General features: G+C 44.1%; 1 protein-coding gene across 1 annotated transcript; it reads left to right on the forward strand.

Moving 5' to 3' along the window:
* Positions 1-385: 385 nt before the first annotated feature.
* Positions 386-8,147, forward strand: pigo (phosphatidylinositol glycan anchor biosynthesis, class O; the record flags this gene model as incomplete). Its single annotated transcript, XM_083905570.1, has 10 exons — positions 386-866; positions 946-1,089; positions 1,490-1,613; positions 1,786-1,945; positions 2,219-2,401; positions 2,632-4,228; positions 4,566-4,769; positions 5,865-6,055; positions 6,828-6,898; positions 8,018-8,147. 10 exons carry the CDS (start codon positions 386-388, stop codon positions 8,145-8,147), a joined length of 3,285 nt encoding a protein of 1,094 aa, XP_083761696.1.
* Between the last annotated feature and the right edge of the window lie 5,832 nt (positions 8,148-13,979).

The following is a 13,979-nucleotide window of genomic DNA, read 5'->3' on the forward strand; positions in this document are numbered from 1 at the left end:
CACCTCAATTTAGGTGTAAACATTTCTTTATGGACAGTTGGCAAATTGGCATCTGGTTTTATGTCTTGAACGCCACCTTTAAAAGGACCATTATAAAGGTTTGTTGGTAATATACTACATAAAAGGATGTTTGTATCTGTGTATATTTATTTCAAAAATGAGAATAGTTTGGTTTTTATTGCCTTAGATCTGGCTTTTGTACTTATGTACTTTACGGAGACGCCAGAGCTTGTTTTGAGGCAGAAGTTTCTACACAAACAAAAAAAAACACATCCTTCTTGGTATGTGAAGGCCACCATAATAGTTCTCTGACGTGCTCGTATAAGATGAGGGTCAGAGAAGGCGTCCATCGTCTGTTACTATCTGTCGTATCTGTGTCTCTAGGATGAAGGGGTCTCCAGTTCTGTCCCTCCTCCTCCTCTGCATCTGCTCGCTCTACTTTGTGGGCCTCTACCTGTTCATGGGCGGCTTCCTGCTGGTGAGGCTGGAGGTGAACCGGACGAGCACCTGCGGTGACGTGCTGCAGCCCGGCCGGGAGCCCGTGGACTTCTGCCACGCTCGGCCGCGCTTCCGCCGCGCCGTCCTGCTCGTCATCGACGCCCTGAAGATCGACTTCGCGCAGTTCGACTCCGGCAACCTGGCGCCGCGGCCGTACGAGAACAAGCTGCCCGTGGTGGAGGAGGTCACCTCGTCCAGGCCGCTCCAAAGCCGCCTGTATCCCTTCCACGCCGACCCGCCCACCACCACCATGCAGAGGATCAAGGGCTTCACCACCGGGTCTTTACCCACGTTTGTGGACGTAGGGAACAACTTTGCCTCCAGCGCCATCCTGGAGGACAATCTCATCCACCAGCTGGGTCAAATCGGTGAGTAGTTAAATATGAATTTAAACACTTCTTTACAAATTTTGGTCCATTTGTTTTCAACGCGTTTGTCCGATCTCAGGAAAGCGGGTCGTGTTCATGGGCGACGACACGTGGGAAAGTCTTTTTCCGAAGAAGTTCTACCGCTGTCTGCCCTTCCCTTCTTTCAACGTCAAGGATCTGCACACGGTGGACAACGGCATCCTCCAAAACCTTTACTCCACCAGTATGTATCATTCAAAATGCCTTTCATGTCACCCTGAGTACATTTTACGCCTGTCCAGAGGAGCTTTGCAGGCTTTTAAGTACCTAAAACAGTGTGATATTTAAATCAAAATGACAACATTTGCTATCCTGCTTATTATTTTTATTTTAAAGACATAAAAATTATATAAATAGAATAAAAAATCAGTCAGAAGTTGATTTCTTTAGTCCTTTAGTTCTTGATAAAGTGAAAATAATGTATATAATTGCACTGCAGTACAGATATAAAACTATATATAAGACCGTTATTGTTGTTCAATAACTGGCTACTCAAGTGTAGCAACTTTTGTTGTCATTAAACTCTTCATTTCATTAGATGGAGCAAAATAAAAAGTAAAAAAAAACGTTGTTGTTTTCCGCAGTGACGGGCAACGACTGGGACGTCCTGGTGGCTCATTTCCTCGGCGTGGATCACTGCGGTCACAGGTTCGGACCCGATCACCCGGCCATGGCCGACAAGCTCACGCAGATGGACGGAGTCATCAGGTCAGAGACGAGAGCGCAGCAGCAGCAGCTGCTGTTAACGTGTTTGTTTCACAGCCATCATCATCATTATGACCTTTATGAATAAGAGAGGCCTGAACAGCACATAAAATCTAAATTGCAGACTATAATCAGGCTGTATTCACTGTTTATATTCTATATTTTCCCCCTCCAGGTCTGTGATTGACCGCCTGCAGAACGACACTCTCTTGGTGGTGATGGGAGATCACGGCATGACGGACACCGGAGATCACGGCGGAGAAAGTCTGAAGGAGACGGACGCCGCTCTCTTCCTCTACAGTCCGGTGCCTTTGTTTGCAGGACCACCGTCGCAGGTCGGTGGAGACGCCCCCCCCCCGGTGTTGAAAGAAATGTGACGTAAAACTGACCCATCACCTCTACTGTTGTAGCAAACGTTCACAAAACCAGATTCATTAGATTCTGTTCATGTTCGGTCACGACCTGCAGCAGGAAACATGACCCCTGAACATGTTGTTAAATAACAGCAGCAAATAATGAGTCACTCAGTCTTTTCCTGTGTGTTCGATTCCCTTTAATCAGCAATTTACAGAATGACGGGAGGTCATGTGATCTTATTTCCTTTGCAGGATGAGCCTGACATAGTCCCTCAGACGGACCTGGTGCCTTCACTGGCTCTGCTGCTCGGTATCCCCATCCCGTACAGCAGCGTGGGGCAGGTTCTCCTGCCGCTGTTCCCTCCCCACCAACAGTCAGAGGTTGCGCCGGCAGGTCCCAGCCAGCTGGAGGCGCTGTGGATCAACGCCAAACAGGTAACAGACTGCCCACGTTACACTACTGATGATAGAATGAAGCAATGAATACTAGAATCGCTTTTTTCACGATTAAAACAAGATTTCTGATCGTTTTAGCTTCTTTCTTTGCTTCTTTGAGTGTTTTGAGCCCAGGAAATAGTGTTTTTATGCAGAAAAAGTTCAGGGCTCACGTGTCCTGGATAATATCCAGTCATCATGTTTTGATTGATTCCCCTCTGTGTGTGAAGGTGAACCGTTTCCTGGAGACGTACTCCACCATGGCCAAAGATATCCCGCCTCCGCGCCTCGCTCAGCTGAAGGCCGAATTCGCCCGCCTCTCCTCCGAGTACCTGGCCACGGTCGGAGCGGGCCGCCCGCCCTCCGCTCAGCTGACCGCCTCGATGCAGGCCTACCTCACCTCCGTCAGGGAGACCTGCCGAGCCACGTGGGCTCGATTCAACCCGCTCAAGATGGCGGCCGGTCTGGTCATCCTGGCCTTCGCCTGCCTGACGTGCTACGTCGTGTCGGAGCTCTCGTTTGCGCTCATCAGGGAGAACGCTCGCACACTGAAGGCCCCGGTCGTCGCGGCGCTCGCCGTGGCGGCGTGCGCGGCCGCGGCTCAGCTGCTCGCGCGTGGGTACGTCGAGTTCTCGTGGTGCCTGGCGGCTGCCGCGCTCACCACCGAGCTCCTCTTCTTCTGGTCGGCTTATCGCACCCGGGCCGTTCATGTGGCAAAAAATGGATCCAAACCGCCGAAGTGGACCAACTGGCTGACTCGGCGTCGTCTCCTCATTCCTCCCGTCCTGGTCGCTTTCCTCCGCTGTGCCTCGCTGCTCTCGGACAGCTATGTGATCGCCGAAGGACGGGTCGTGACCTTCCTCCTGTTCTCCCTGGTTGTCTATACTCCCGTGCATCTCAACTGGGATGGTTTACTCCTCCCTCCCAGCTACGACCCTCTGAAGTCCGCCGGGCTGCTGCCCTCCCCGGCCTTGTCGCCTTCGTTTGTGAGGAAGGAAAGCAGCTCCCTCTTGGCCTGCGTCGGACTCCTCGTCGGTAGCCTCTACCTTTCCTTGTCGTTCCACGGCTGTCGGGAAGAGCAGGGCGACTGCCAGCCCTCTCCGTTCCTGACTCCTCTGTCGCGGTTGCAGGACAGCCAGCTGAAGAACCTCCACTACGGGCTGTCCGTCCTCTCTCTGGGCGTGTGGACGTATCTGCTGAGGCAGTGTCTCCGCCATTACGGCAACCTCAACTCCTCGGGCGGGGCGGTGTTCACGGCCCGCTGGATTTTGCCACTGCTGTCCACGTGCCTCGGGCTCCACTGGGCTGTTAGCGCCACGCCAGAGGACAGCTTCAGGAACCTCGGCGAGCTGATCAAGCTGGGCCAGCTGCTCCTCCCCAGGGCCGCCTTCTGTCTCCTAGCGCTGGGGCTGTTCCTGATCTGTCTCGACCCCCTCACTGTGTTCATCAAGACCAGAGCCGCGGCTTCGGCCAGGAACTCTTCGCTACCGCTGCCTCGCTACCGAGCCAGCACGGGCATCAGCCCCCAAGCCGAGCTGCACCACCTCATCCCGCAGATCTACCAGCGCATGCGTCGCTCCCTGGACGACAGCGAGCCGAGCGTGGGCGGCGAGGTGGACAACAGGCCCGCGGTGGAGGCCTACGGCCTGGGTACCGTGTACTCTGCCCCGCTGCTGCTCTTCTGCGGCCTCTTGGCGCTCGGTATGCTGCTGCTGCACCCAGAGGGCATGGCGCTGTCCTTCCTCCTGCTGCTGCTGGAGATGGGAGCTCTGCTGCACATCCACGCCTCCGCCACCACGCTACGCGGCCTACAAAGCACATATTCTGGTAAGATTAAATCAAATCAGCTTAATTTGTGTCGTTTAGAGTCACAAAACCCCAGTTTTCCCTCTGTGCTTTGGCCCTCGATTGAGGTATATTATGAAGTATAGTTGTGTATCATCTGCATAAGGGTTGACATTTATAAGTGTTTACTCGTGTTAGCTTATAGAACCAATAGTCCTTATAGTGCTTATAGTCCAAGCACAGAATCTTGACGCACAAATTTGGCTTTAATGACTAAGCACTGACCTTGAACTAACTGAAAACAATCTCATTAATAAGATTTTACCATCTTTTTGACTGATAACAGAACTTTAATGACCTTCTCGTTGCGTTTCCTCAGGCGGCTTCAACGTCCCCTGGGCTCCGATAGTGATGTGGTCTCTGGCCGCCACGCAGTTCTTCCACGCGACAGGTCACCTCCCCACGTTCCCCTCCATCCAGTGGAGCGCTGCCTTCGTGGGATTCCCTGACGGACACACGGGCACCGCAGTGCCCGCCTCGCTGGTCACCCTCAACACCTTCGCCTCGCACATCCTGTTTGCAGGTAGCGATAATGAGACCGTCGCGCGTCTTTTGGTCCGATATCAGTCAGAAGTTGTTGTTGTTTTTCAAAATTATACTAATGTATTTTTAACAAAAATGCTGGTTTGTGATATTTAGAATTTTTGGATCACATAAAGTTAAGACTATCTTCTTCCAAAAAACCCAAATACAGTGATTTTTGACCATGGGCTCATCCCGTCATTGTTGGTTTCCAACAAGGGACACAAGATCTAATCTAATGTGTTCCAGCTGAAGTTGAAAGTTGGATTTCCATCTCGGGAAGTGTTTTTTCCAACTCGGAAAGACGTATTTCCAACTTGGAAAGTGTTTTTTTCCAATTTGGAAAGTTTATTTTCCAACTCAGGAAGTGTTTTTTCCAACTTGGAAAGACATTTCCAACTTGGAAAAGTAGAATTCCAACTTGGAAAGTGTTTTTACCAATTTGGAAAGACGTATTTCCAACTTGGAAAGTGTTTTTCCAACTTGGAACGGTATATTTCCAACTTGGAAAGTGTTTTTCCAACTTGGAAAGTGTTTTTCCAACTTGGAACGGTATATTTCCAACTTGGAAAGTGTTTTTCCAACTTGGAACGGTATATTTCCAACTCGGAAAGACGTATTTCCAACTTGGAAAGTGTTTTTTTCCAATTTGGAAAGTTTATTTTCCAACTCAGGAAGGCAGATTTCCAACTCGATAAGTGTTTTTTCCAACTTGGAAAGACATATTTCCAACTTGGAAAAGTAGAATTCCAACTCGGAAAGTGTTTTTACCAATTTGGAAAGACGTATTTCCAACTTGGAAAGTGTTTTTTCCTACTCGGAAAGACATATTTCCGTTATGTTAGTAAAGTTACAGATTCGTATCATTTTTCTGTGGTGACTCACATTTTGGCGCCACCTTCTGTTTCTCTTGTGAAATAACGCTCTTTGAAAATTCACTTCAAATTTTGCAGTAAATTGTAATGTATTTCTTGCTGCTACTTGTTATGATTAATAATAAAAAAAAACGTTAATCCTCTTTTAGTTTATTGATTATTTTATAGGTTTTTGCACTTAAAAAAAATAATGGGTTTGTTTGTCGTCTTCTTGTCAACAGTGAGTTGTCCTCTGCTGCTCTTCTGGCCTCTGGTGTGTGAGGTGCGTGGGAGCAGAGGAGGAGGAAGAGCTGCTGCCGGCGACGAAGGAGAAGACGCCGTGATGGAGATGAGACTGAGGGAAAACCCGCAGCAGTTCAGCGCCGCTCTGCTGCAGCTGTCGACGCGCTACCTCTTCATCCTCGGAGCACAGGTACAGACGCAGACGCAGCAAATCGCTAACGTTGACTTATCTCACTGTTCCACTTTAATCTTAATTTAACAGGTAATTAAGCAGAGCCAAGATAAGACATTAGCGGGGGGAATCTTAAAACCTTATTAAGGTTAAAATCCAAGTTTAGATTATACATCATTTTTCTTCTAATTAACAGAAATGTGAAAATTTAGCGACAGAATCGATCGCTAAATTACAATAATGAATATTTAATGACCGAGTTAACAATTTCCATGTCGCACCCAGAGGTAACACTCGTCGCTCAGTGAGCGCCTCAGTCGCCGTAATTAACATTTTCATATCCTTCTGCCACAGTGAGGAGAGAATAGTTTGACGGTGAATCATGTGCTAATGCTTCATTACTTTTCTAATCGATTACACGGTAAAATGCTGAACGAGGATTTCTTCTTTCTTAGCTTAGCTATATTTATATCTATTTGAAAATTCGCTAATTAACCTTAAATAAATAGAAATATGTTGTTAAAAACAAAAATAAGCAGCTTAAAAGCAAATAGGCAAATGGGCCAGGTGCATTATTTGGCGTCAGCAAAACACCTGACGCCAAATAATGCACCTGGCTGGTTTTGGTGATGATCCCTGTCCCACTGTGGACAACCTTCTATACAGAGACAGTTCACGTCTCCTCTAATGTGCTAAAATATTATATTTTAATCACATATCTCTTTGTCTCAGCTCCTCCTTTCTCGTTTCACATCACAGAACTGAGTCCCCTCTTCTCTCCCCCTCGCAGGTCTTCGCCTCGGTCAGTGCGGCGGCCATTCTCAGGAGACACCTAATGGTGTGGAAGGTTTTTGCACCCAAGTAAGCGCCTGAATGCATTTTTCCAGCTCACGCTCGCTGTCACAGAGCTAGTGACGGGCTTTTTTTGAGGGTGTGGACGCGGTGTCACTTCAGCTCTGTGAATCTGAGTTTAACACATTTACATCTGTAACTCTGGGGTGTCTTTAGAAGTTGCAGTGCGTCACTTTTGTTGACGTCATTGTTCCGGTCTTTTGTGAAAAGAGATGTCATTCTTCGTCTGAAAACAGGCTTTGTCAGGCAATACTATCAGACCTGACTAAGGGAGCGGTTATGTGTATACAGCAGCAGAGCAGGGGTGGGTGGGGGACAAAAGGTGTTTATCTTGTCAAACTGCTATAGGACCAGGTTTTTTGAGCAATAGAATTCACTTCTGAAACATTTAAAGGCTGTTTCTTTGAGTTGCTTTACTCGCGCAATGTTGCGGTTTGCTCATCTGTATTGACACAAAACAAATGACTTCTTGTAGGCAGTGAAGGAATGTCAATAACGGGACACAAGATCTAAGCTAACGCGTCCCAGCTGAAGTTGAAAGTTGGATTCCCAACTCAGAAAGTCGCATTTCAAACTCAGGAAGTGTTTTTTCCAACTTGGAAAGACGTATTTCCAACTTGGAACGATAGATTTCCAACTCGGAAAGTGTTTTTACCAACCTGAAAAGACGTATTTCCAACTTGAAAAGTGTTTTTTCCAACTTAGAAAGACGTATTTCCAACTTGATAAGTGTTATTTTCCATCTCGGAAAGACATATTTCCAACTTGGGACGGTAAATTTTCAACTCAGAAAGTCATATTTCCAACTCCGTAAGGCAAATTTCCAACTCGCAAAGTGTTTTTTCCAACTTGGAAAGACGTATTTCCAACTTCGAAAGTGTTTTTTTCCAAGAAGTTGGCGCAACCACAAACCTCACATCACTTCCAGTTCCAGTTTTCCTGAAACGGAACGCACCATAAAACACCTGCTAGTCGTGTGTTACTCTCTCCCACTCCATTAAATACTGATAAACAGTATTTTCTGTATATAATGTGTTTAAAATATGCAGATATAATCAGTAAAAGATACATATTTTAAAAGGTAGAAATGTAATATCCGTGTCTGTCCTGTTTCCTTTCTCTTCTCAGGTTACTATTCGAAGCCTTAGGTTTCGTGTTGAGCAGCGTGTGCGTGGTGATCGGCGTCACGTTGGTGCTGAGAGTGGACGTCGCCGTCGCTCGCTGGTTTAAGAGACTCATCCCCGACTCGTCCAGGTAGCGACGACTAAACTAAACGAACGCAGGGAAGCGGACCTTGCCCGTCACTGTAACTCCTCTGAGGATGTCGCGAGTGTGTGTTTTCTCACACTCGGGGCTCCGCCTCCTTTTCGTCCAGAGGAACTCAAAGACATCGTAAAAAACTGTGAGCTTGTGGACTTTTTTTTATACAGCGTTTGTTATTTTTTTTTTGGTAAAAATCATCTCACACAGGCGGATGGGATTAAAGGCCTTTTAAAGGTCCGGCGTCGTAAACGTGCAAAAAGGGAGAGAGAGAAAAAAAAAATGAATGTTTATCTTTAAAATCCACCGGTGAATGAAACTTTTGAAGTTATAGAAACTATGAAGCCGGACGGTGTTGACGTGTGCTGCAGGTGCTGAATACACACAGTTTACAGCAGACACACACACACCGGTCACAGCTGGACAAGAAACACTACGTTCAAAATAATGAATATGTATGAGGTGGATTTTTTTTTCTCCACGCCGTTACCGAGACGGACGTCAGGGCCGGCTCTCTGCATCATGCTGCTGTTGTTTTTTTAAGTAACTCCTCAAAAGGGCTGAACCATTTTGAGTATGTGTCTTATTGCGATTACTTTTGACTGAAATTACGATTGCGATATCGGAGGGTTTTTTCGAATAGCGGTTTGTTCAGAACAAAGGTGTTTTCTTCACTCTGTAGAATGTGACGTGTGCAGGTCAGGACAATATTTGATCTAAAATGGTCATTTGACACATTTTATCCGTTAAGAAATGTTGTCCTCCTCGTCCTGTGATTTTGAAAAACGCAGTCATTTCGACGAATCATTCAGCCCTCGCTCCTCCCAAACAAAGCTGCTTGTCGACGAGAATAACACATTAACACACAAGTCTTAACGTCGTTTCCATGACGACTGACCGGAAACAGACGCGCGCGACGTCCTGTTTTTACGTGCCGCGACGACCGGGGTCCAGGCACCGTTTACCGGTTAGCGCCGTTAGCCGCATTAGCTCTTTTGAGCGCTGTTTATTAAAGGAAAAGAGCAGCGCTACAAATGACCAGCGTACCTGTGCAACTGCGTATGCGTGTGTCTGTGTTTTTAAAGTTTAGCGTTACTTTAGAGACTCATTTTAACAATCGGGGAGTCACGCAAACATGACGTCGCGCGCGTCTTTTTCCGGTCAGTCGTCATGGAAACGAGCCGTGCGTTAACATGCCGTTAAACGATGTTGACGCTCTAACGTTTGACAGCACCAGTAAATATTAAAACACTTATTTACGCTACAGTTCAAAAGTTTTGTGTTTTTCCATTAAAAGTCACACTTTTATTCATCAAAAGAGTTGCAAAATGATTAGAAAATATAGTCAAGACATTGACGAGATTAGAAATAATGATTTTTTTATTCAAAATAATAACTTTGCCCTTTCGTCAAAGGACCAGCAAAGTTGTTTCCAGCTGTGCTAACATCATTGCGCAAGGGTTTTCTAATCCTCCAATAGCCTTCTGACGCCATTAGCAAAACACAATGTACCATCGGAACACTGGAAATCATTGCATGTGCTGCTTGTGTGGCGCCTCTCCACTAGATGGCGCCCTGTAGGCGACCGCCTGAATGACCTGTGCCTAGAGTCGGCTCTGACGTCTCCCTAATGTGCAACAAAGTGTCCAAACTGAGCAGTTTTTAAATGTGATGTGGGGCGGAAAAAGCAGTTACAGTCACTGAAAGTTACATTTAAACTTTTTTTTTTTTTTTTTTTATCCCTGACAGTGATTTCTAAATAATGAGCAGGTAAAAAAAAAAAAAAAAAACCCAGCTAAAGCAACTTTCTGCAGAAAGGGAAGCGACCGCGTGGAGCTGCTTTAATTTCAGCTCCGCTTGGCAAAATCCAGCGTCTGCCGAAGGAAGGAAGTTTTTGTCAGGATGTACTGCCAATTTACACACTATCAATTACTGTGATAAGATTATGAAACTTTCTTTTCTTTTTCTTTATTTTTTTAATATTTAAGTCTAATGCTTTTTTTTTTTATATAATCAAGATTGTTTTTGAAATCACTGACAAGTTTTCTAATCTCTAATGAAACGGTTGTCTTAATCGAGCCTCATACACCTTGTCTCTGGAATAGGTGTGTGTGTACTCGTCTACCTATCCAACAGAGGACCTCGGTGTCGTTTCACACTCACCAACAGGGGACGTCCACGCCAACAGGGGACATTTTTCAGGTCCCCCCCGTTTGTCATGCTTTAAATCACGCTGAATTAATGTCTCAGACCTTCTAATAATGTTTGTTTAATTATTTTTGCCAAGAGGACACCTGCATGTGTGAAAATTAAAGCGCCGCCTCAACACTGCCCCTACTGGCAGGAGCTGGTATTTCACTGCCTCATTCTAAAATAATTTTTTTTTCTGTTTTTCTTATTTAAAAAAAAATGATGACCAGAAACACAAGTCCACTGTTGGTTGGTGTGGAAGGACAGTACTCTGTTAGCCTGGTACATGTGTGTGTATGTGTGTTTGTAAGAATGACGTCTGGGCCATTAAAAAAAACCCCCAGAACCTCCAGAAACACTAATCAGTTAATTTATTTCTGTGTCAGTCCTGGTACAAGTCAGCAGCTAACGTTCATTAGCTAATGGTGCATGGTATGGAAACACACAACTTTTTTTTTTTTTTTTTTTTAAACGCACAAACAATCTCTCGTTTAAAGAAACTGCTGTAGTTTGACGTCTGCTCAAGTGTTGACTCGGTCGTGTGATGAAGGGGAACTTTTTTTTTTTTTAAATGTTTAATATATGAAATAACTTGATTAATTGAATAAATTCACATTCTGTCGAAATAATGATGATGATAATAAAAAAAAGAGGAACTTTTCTACGTGACGTCTGTGTTGTTCCCTGTTGTTATTTATGATCGTACCGTCCATGTTTTAAAGTTATTTATTGTTCCAGTGCAAACTAATGTTTATTGATCCGGTGACTCAATGAAGGAAGTGGCTGCTGCCACAACTTATCTCCTGCTCATACATCAGTCCACGGTGCTTCATTCATTATTCACACAGGCTTTTCCACATTTTCCCGTTTACATAATTGTGAGTCGCTGAAAGTCTCACTTGTACACTAATGTTAGACAGGGACTTTAAGCTTCCATCACTTTTATAATCTCTACTTATGGATACTTTTACACGTTCAAACAGCACACTTTTTTTAAAATAAGATGATTTTAAAGTAAAAGTTAGAGGGGTATGAAATAATGTCATTCTTCATCTGAAAACAGGCTTTGTCAGGCAATACCATCAGACCCGACTAAGGGAGCGGTTATGTGTATACGGCAGCAGAGCAGGGGCGGGTGGGGGACAAGAGGCGTTTATCTTGTCAAACTGCTTCAGGACTAGCTTTTTTTGAGCAATAGAATTGTTTCTGTTGCTGTTTCTTTTAATTTTCATAATCTAAACAGTTTGCGGTCGCTTTACTCGCGCAATGTTGCGGTTTGCTCATCTGTATTGACGTAAAACAAATGACTTCCTGTAGGCAGTCAAGGAATGTCAATAACGGGACACAAGATCTAATCTGTTGTGTTCCAGCTTGTTGAAAGTTGGATTTCAAACTCAGAAAGTCACATTTCCAACTGTGTGGAAGTGTTTTATCCAACTTGGAAAGACGTATTTCCAACTTGAGAAGTGTTTTTTCCAACTTGGAAAGACATACTTCCAAATTGGAAAGACGTCTTTCCAACTTGAAAAGTGTTTTTACCAACTTGAAAAGACAGATTTCCAACTTGGAATGGTAAATTTTCAACTCGGAAAGTCATATTTCCAACTCGGAAATTGTTTTTTCCACTTGGAAAGACATATTTCCAACTTGGAACGGTTAATTTTCAACTCAGAAAGTCACATTTCCAACTCAGGAAGTGTGTTTTTCAACTTGGAAAGACATATTTCCAACTTGAAACGGTAAATTTCCAACTCAGAAAGTCGTATTTCCAACTCGGAAATCGTTTTTTCCAACTCGGAAAGACGTATTTCCAACTTGGAAGGGTAGATTTGTAAAAGTTAGAGGGGTATGAAATAAAATGATATTTAAATATCAAGCTTACAACTCGTTGTTGAGTTAAAGTTTATTTTTTTAAAGCACATTTATACACCAGAACACAAATAAGCTGTTATTAACAATAATAAAAAAAACAGTTCCACAAAAAATCCCATCAGCCAAAAATAAAAACTGGTGCATTCGTCGACAGCTTTTTCAATTTCAATTGTTCTCGTTACATTTCATTCCAAAACATGGCACCAGAGTCCTGTTCACATGACTTAGTCCTTTCATTTTGTGTTTTTTTTTTTTTAATTAAGAGGCATTTAAAACAGATGTCTGCGCGGAAAAATAACGACTACAATAAAACACTGCGCCGCTGCCAGATAAAACTGTGGCACTGGAACAAACTTGGCTCCGCTGAGGAGATAAATCCCCCGTTTTCTGCCAGAGGGCATTTTTGGATTTGTGCTAAACACGCGGCCACATCGCTAATGAGATTCAGTGAAACTCAACAGGGGGAAGCTGTGAGCGCAGCAATATGACTTCGCTTGCTGGCAAACTCGGTTCGCTCGAAAAAAAAAAAAAAAAAAATAGTGTTATTCAGCGATTGTTTCTGCTGCAGACTTTCAGTTTTCGACAGCGGTAACAGTTCACGCGCCGGGATAATGAAACGGCAGAGGTGATCACGCGGCTGAAGATGTGAACGCTGAAATGCTGGAAACATTTGAAATTGCTTTTTGCGATTGTACTCAGTGGTTTAATCTACGGCCATGGTTCTCAAACTGTGGCACGTGGAGGAAAAATCTGAAATACTGCTCTACTGTATATACCACAGTAACGTTAGGAGAACGTTGATGCAACCAAAACAACGTTATATATAAAGGTTGAATGAAGGTTGTGTCCAAAGTAATCTTAGGAGAACGTTCTGTGAAGGTTGAATGAAGGTTTACGATCAAAGTAATGTTAGGAGAACATTAATGCAACCAAAGGAGAACGTTCTACAAAGGTTGAATGAAGGTTGAGACCAAAGTAACGTTAATGCAACCTAGAGAACGTTCCATAAAGGTTTAATGAAGGTTGTTATCAAAGTAACTTTTGGAGAACCTCAATGCAACGTTCTACAAAGGTTGAATGAAGGTTGTGACCAAAGTAATGTTAGGAGAACGTTCTATGAAGGTTGTGACCAAAGTAATGTTCGGAGACCCTTAATGCAACCAAAAGAGAACGTTCTACAAAGGTTGAATGAAGGTTTGTTGACAAAAGTAGCATTAAGAAAACATTAATGCAACCAAAAGAGAATGTTCTACAAAGGTTGAATGAAGGTTTTGACCAAAGTAACGTTAATGCAACCTAGAGAACGTTCTATAAAGGTTGAATGAAGGTTGTGACCAAAGTAACATTAGGAGAACCTTAATGCAACCAAAAGAGAACGTTCTATAAAGGTTGAATAAAGGTTGTGTCCAAAGTAATGATAGGAGAACGTTCTGTAAAGGTTGAATGAAGGTTGTGACCAAAGTAATGTTAGGTGAACGTTCTGTGAAGGTTGTGATGAAAGTAATGTTAGGAGAACCTTAATGCAACCAAAAGAGAACGTTCTACAAAGGTTGAATGAAGGTTGTGACCAAAGTAATGTTAGGAGAACATTGATGCAACCAAAAGAGAACGTTCTACAAAGGTTGAATGAAGGTTGTGATCAAAGTAACGTTATGAGAACGTTCTGTAAAGGTTGAATGGAGGTTGTGACAAAAGTAGCATTAGGAGAACGTTCTATGAAGGTTGAATGAAGGTTTGTAACAAAAGTAATGTTAGAAGAACGTTCTGT

This window comes from Microchirus variegatus (genome assembly GCF_963457635.1).
Source record: "Microchirus variegatus genome assembly, chromosome: 1".
NCBI lineage: Eukaryota > Metazoa > Chordata > Actinopteri > Pleuronectiformes > Soleidae > Microchirus > Microchirus variegatus.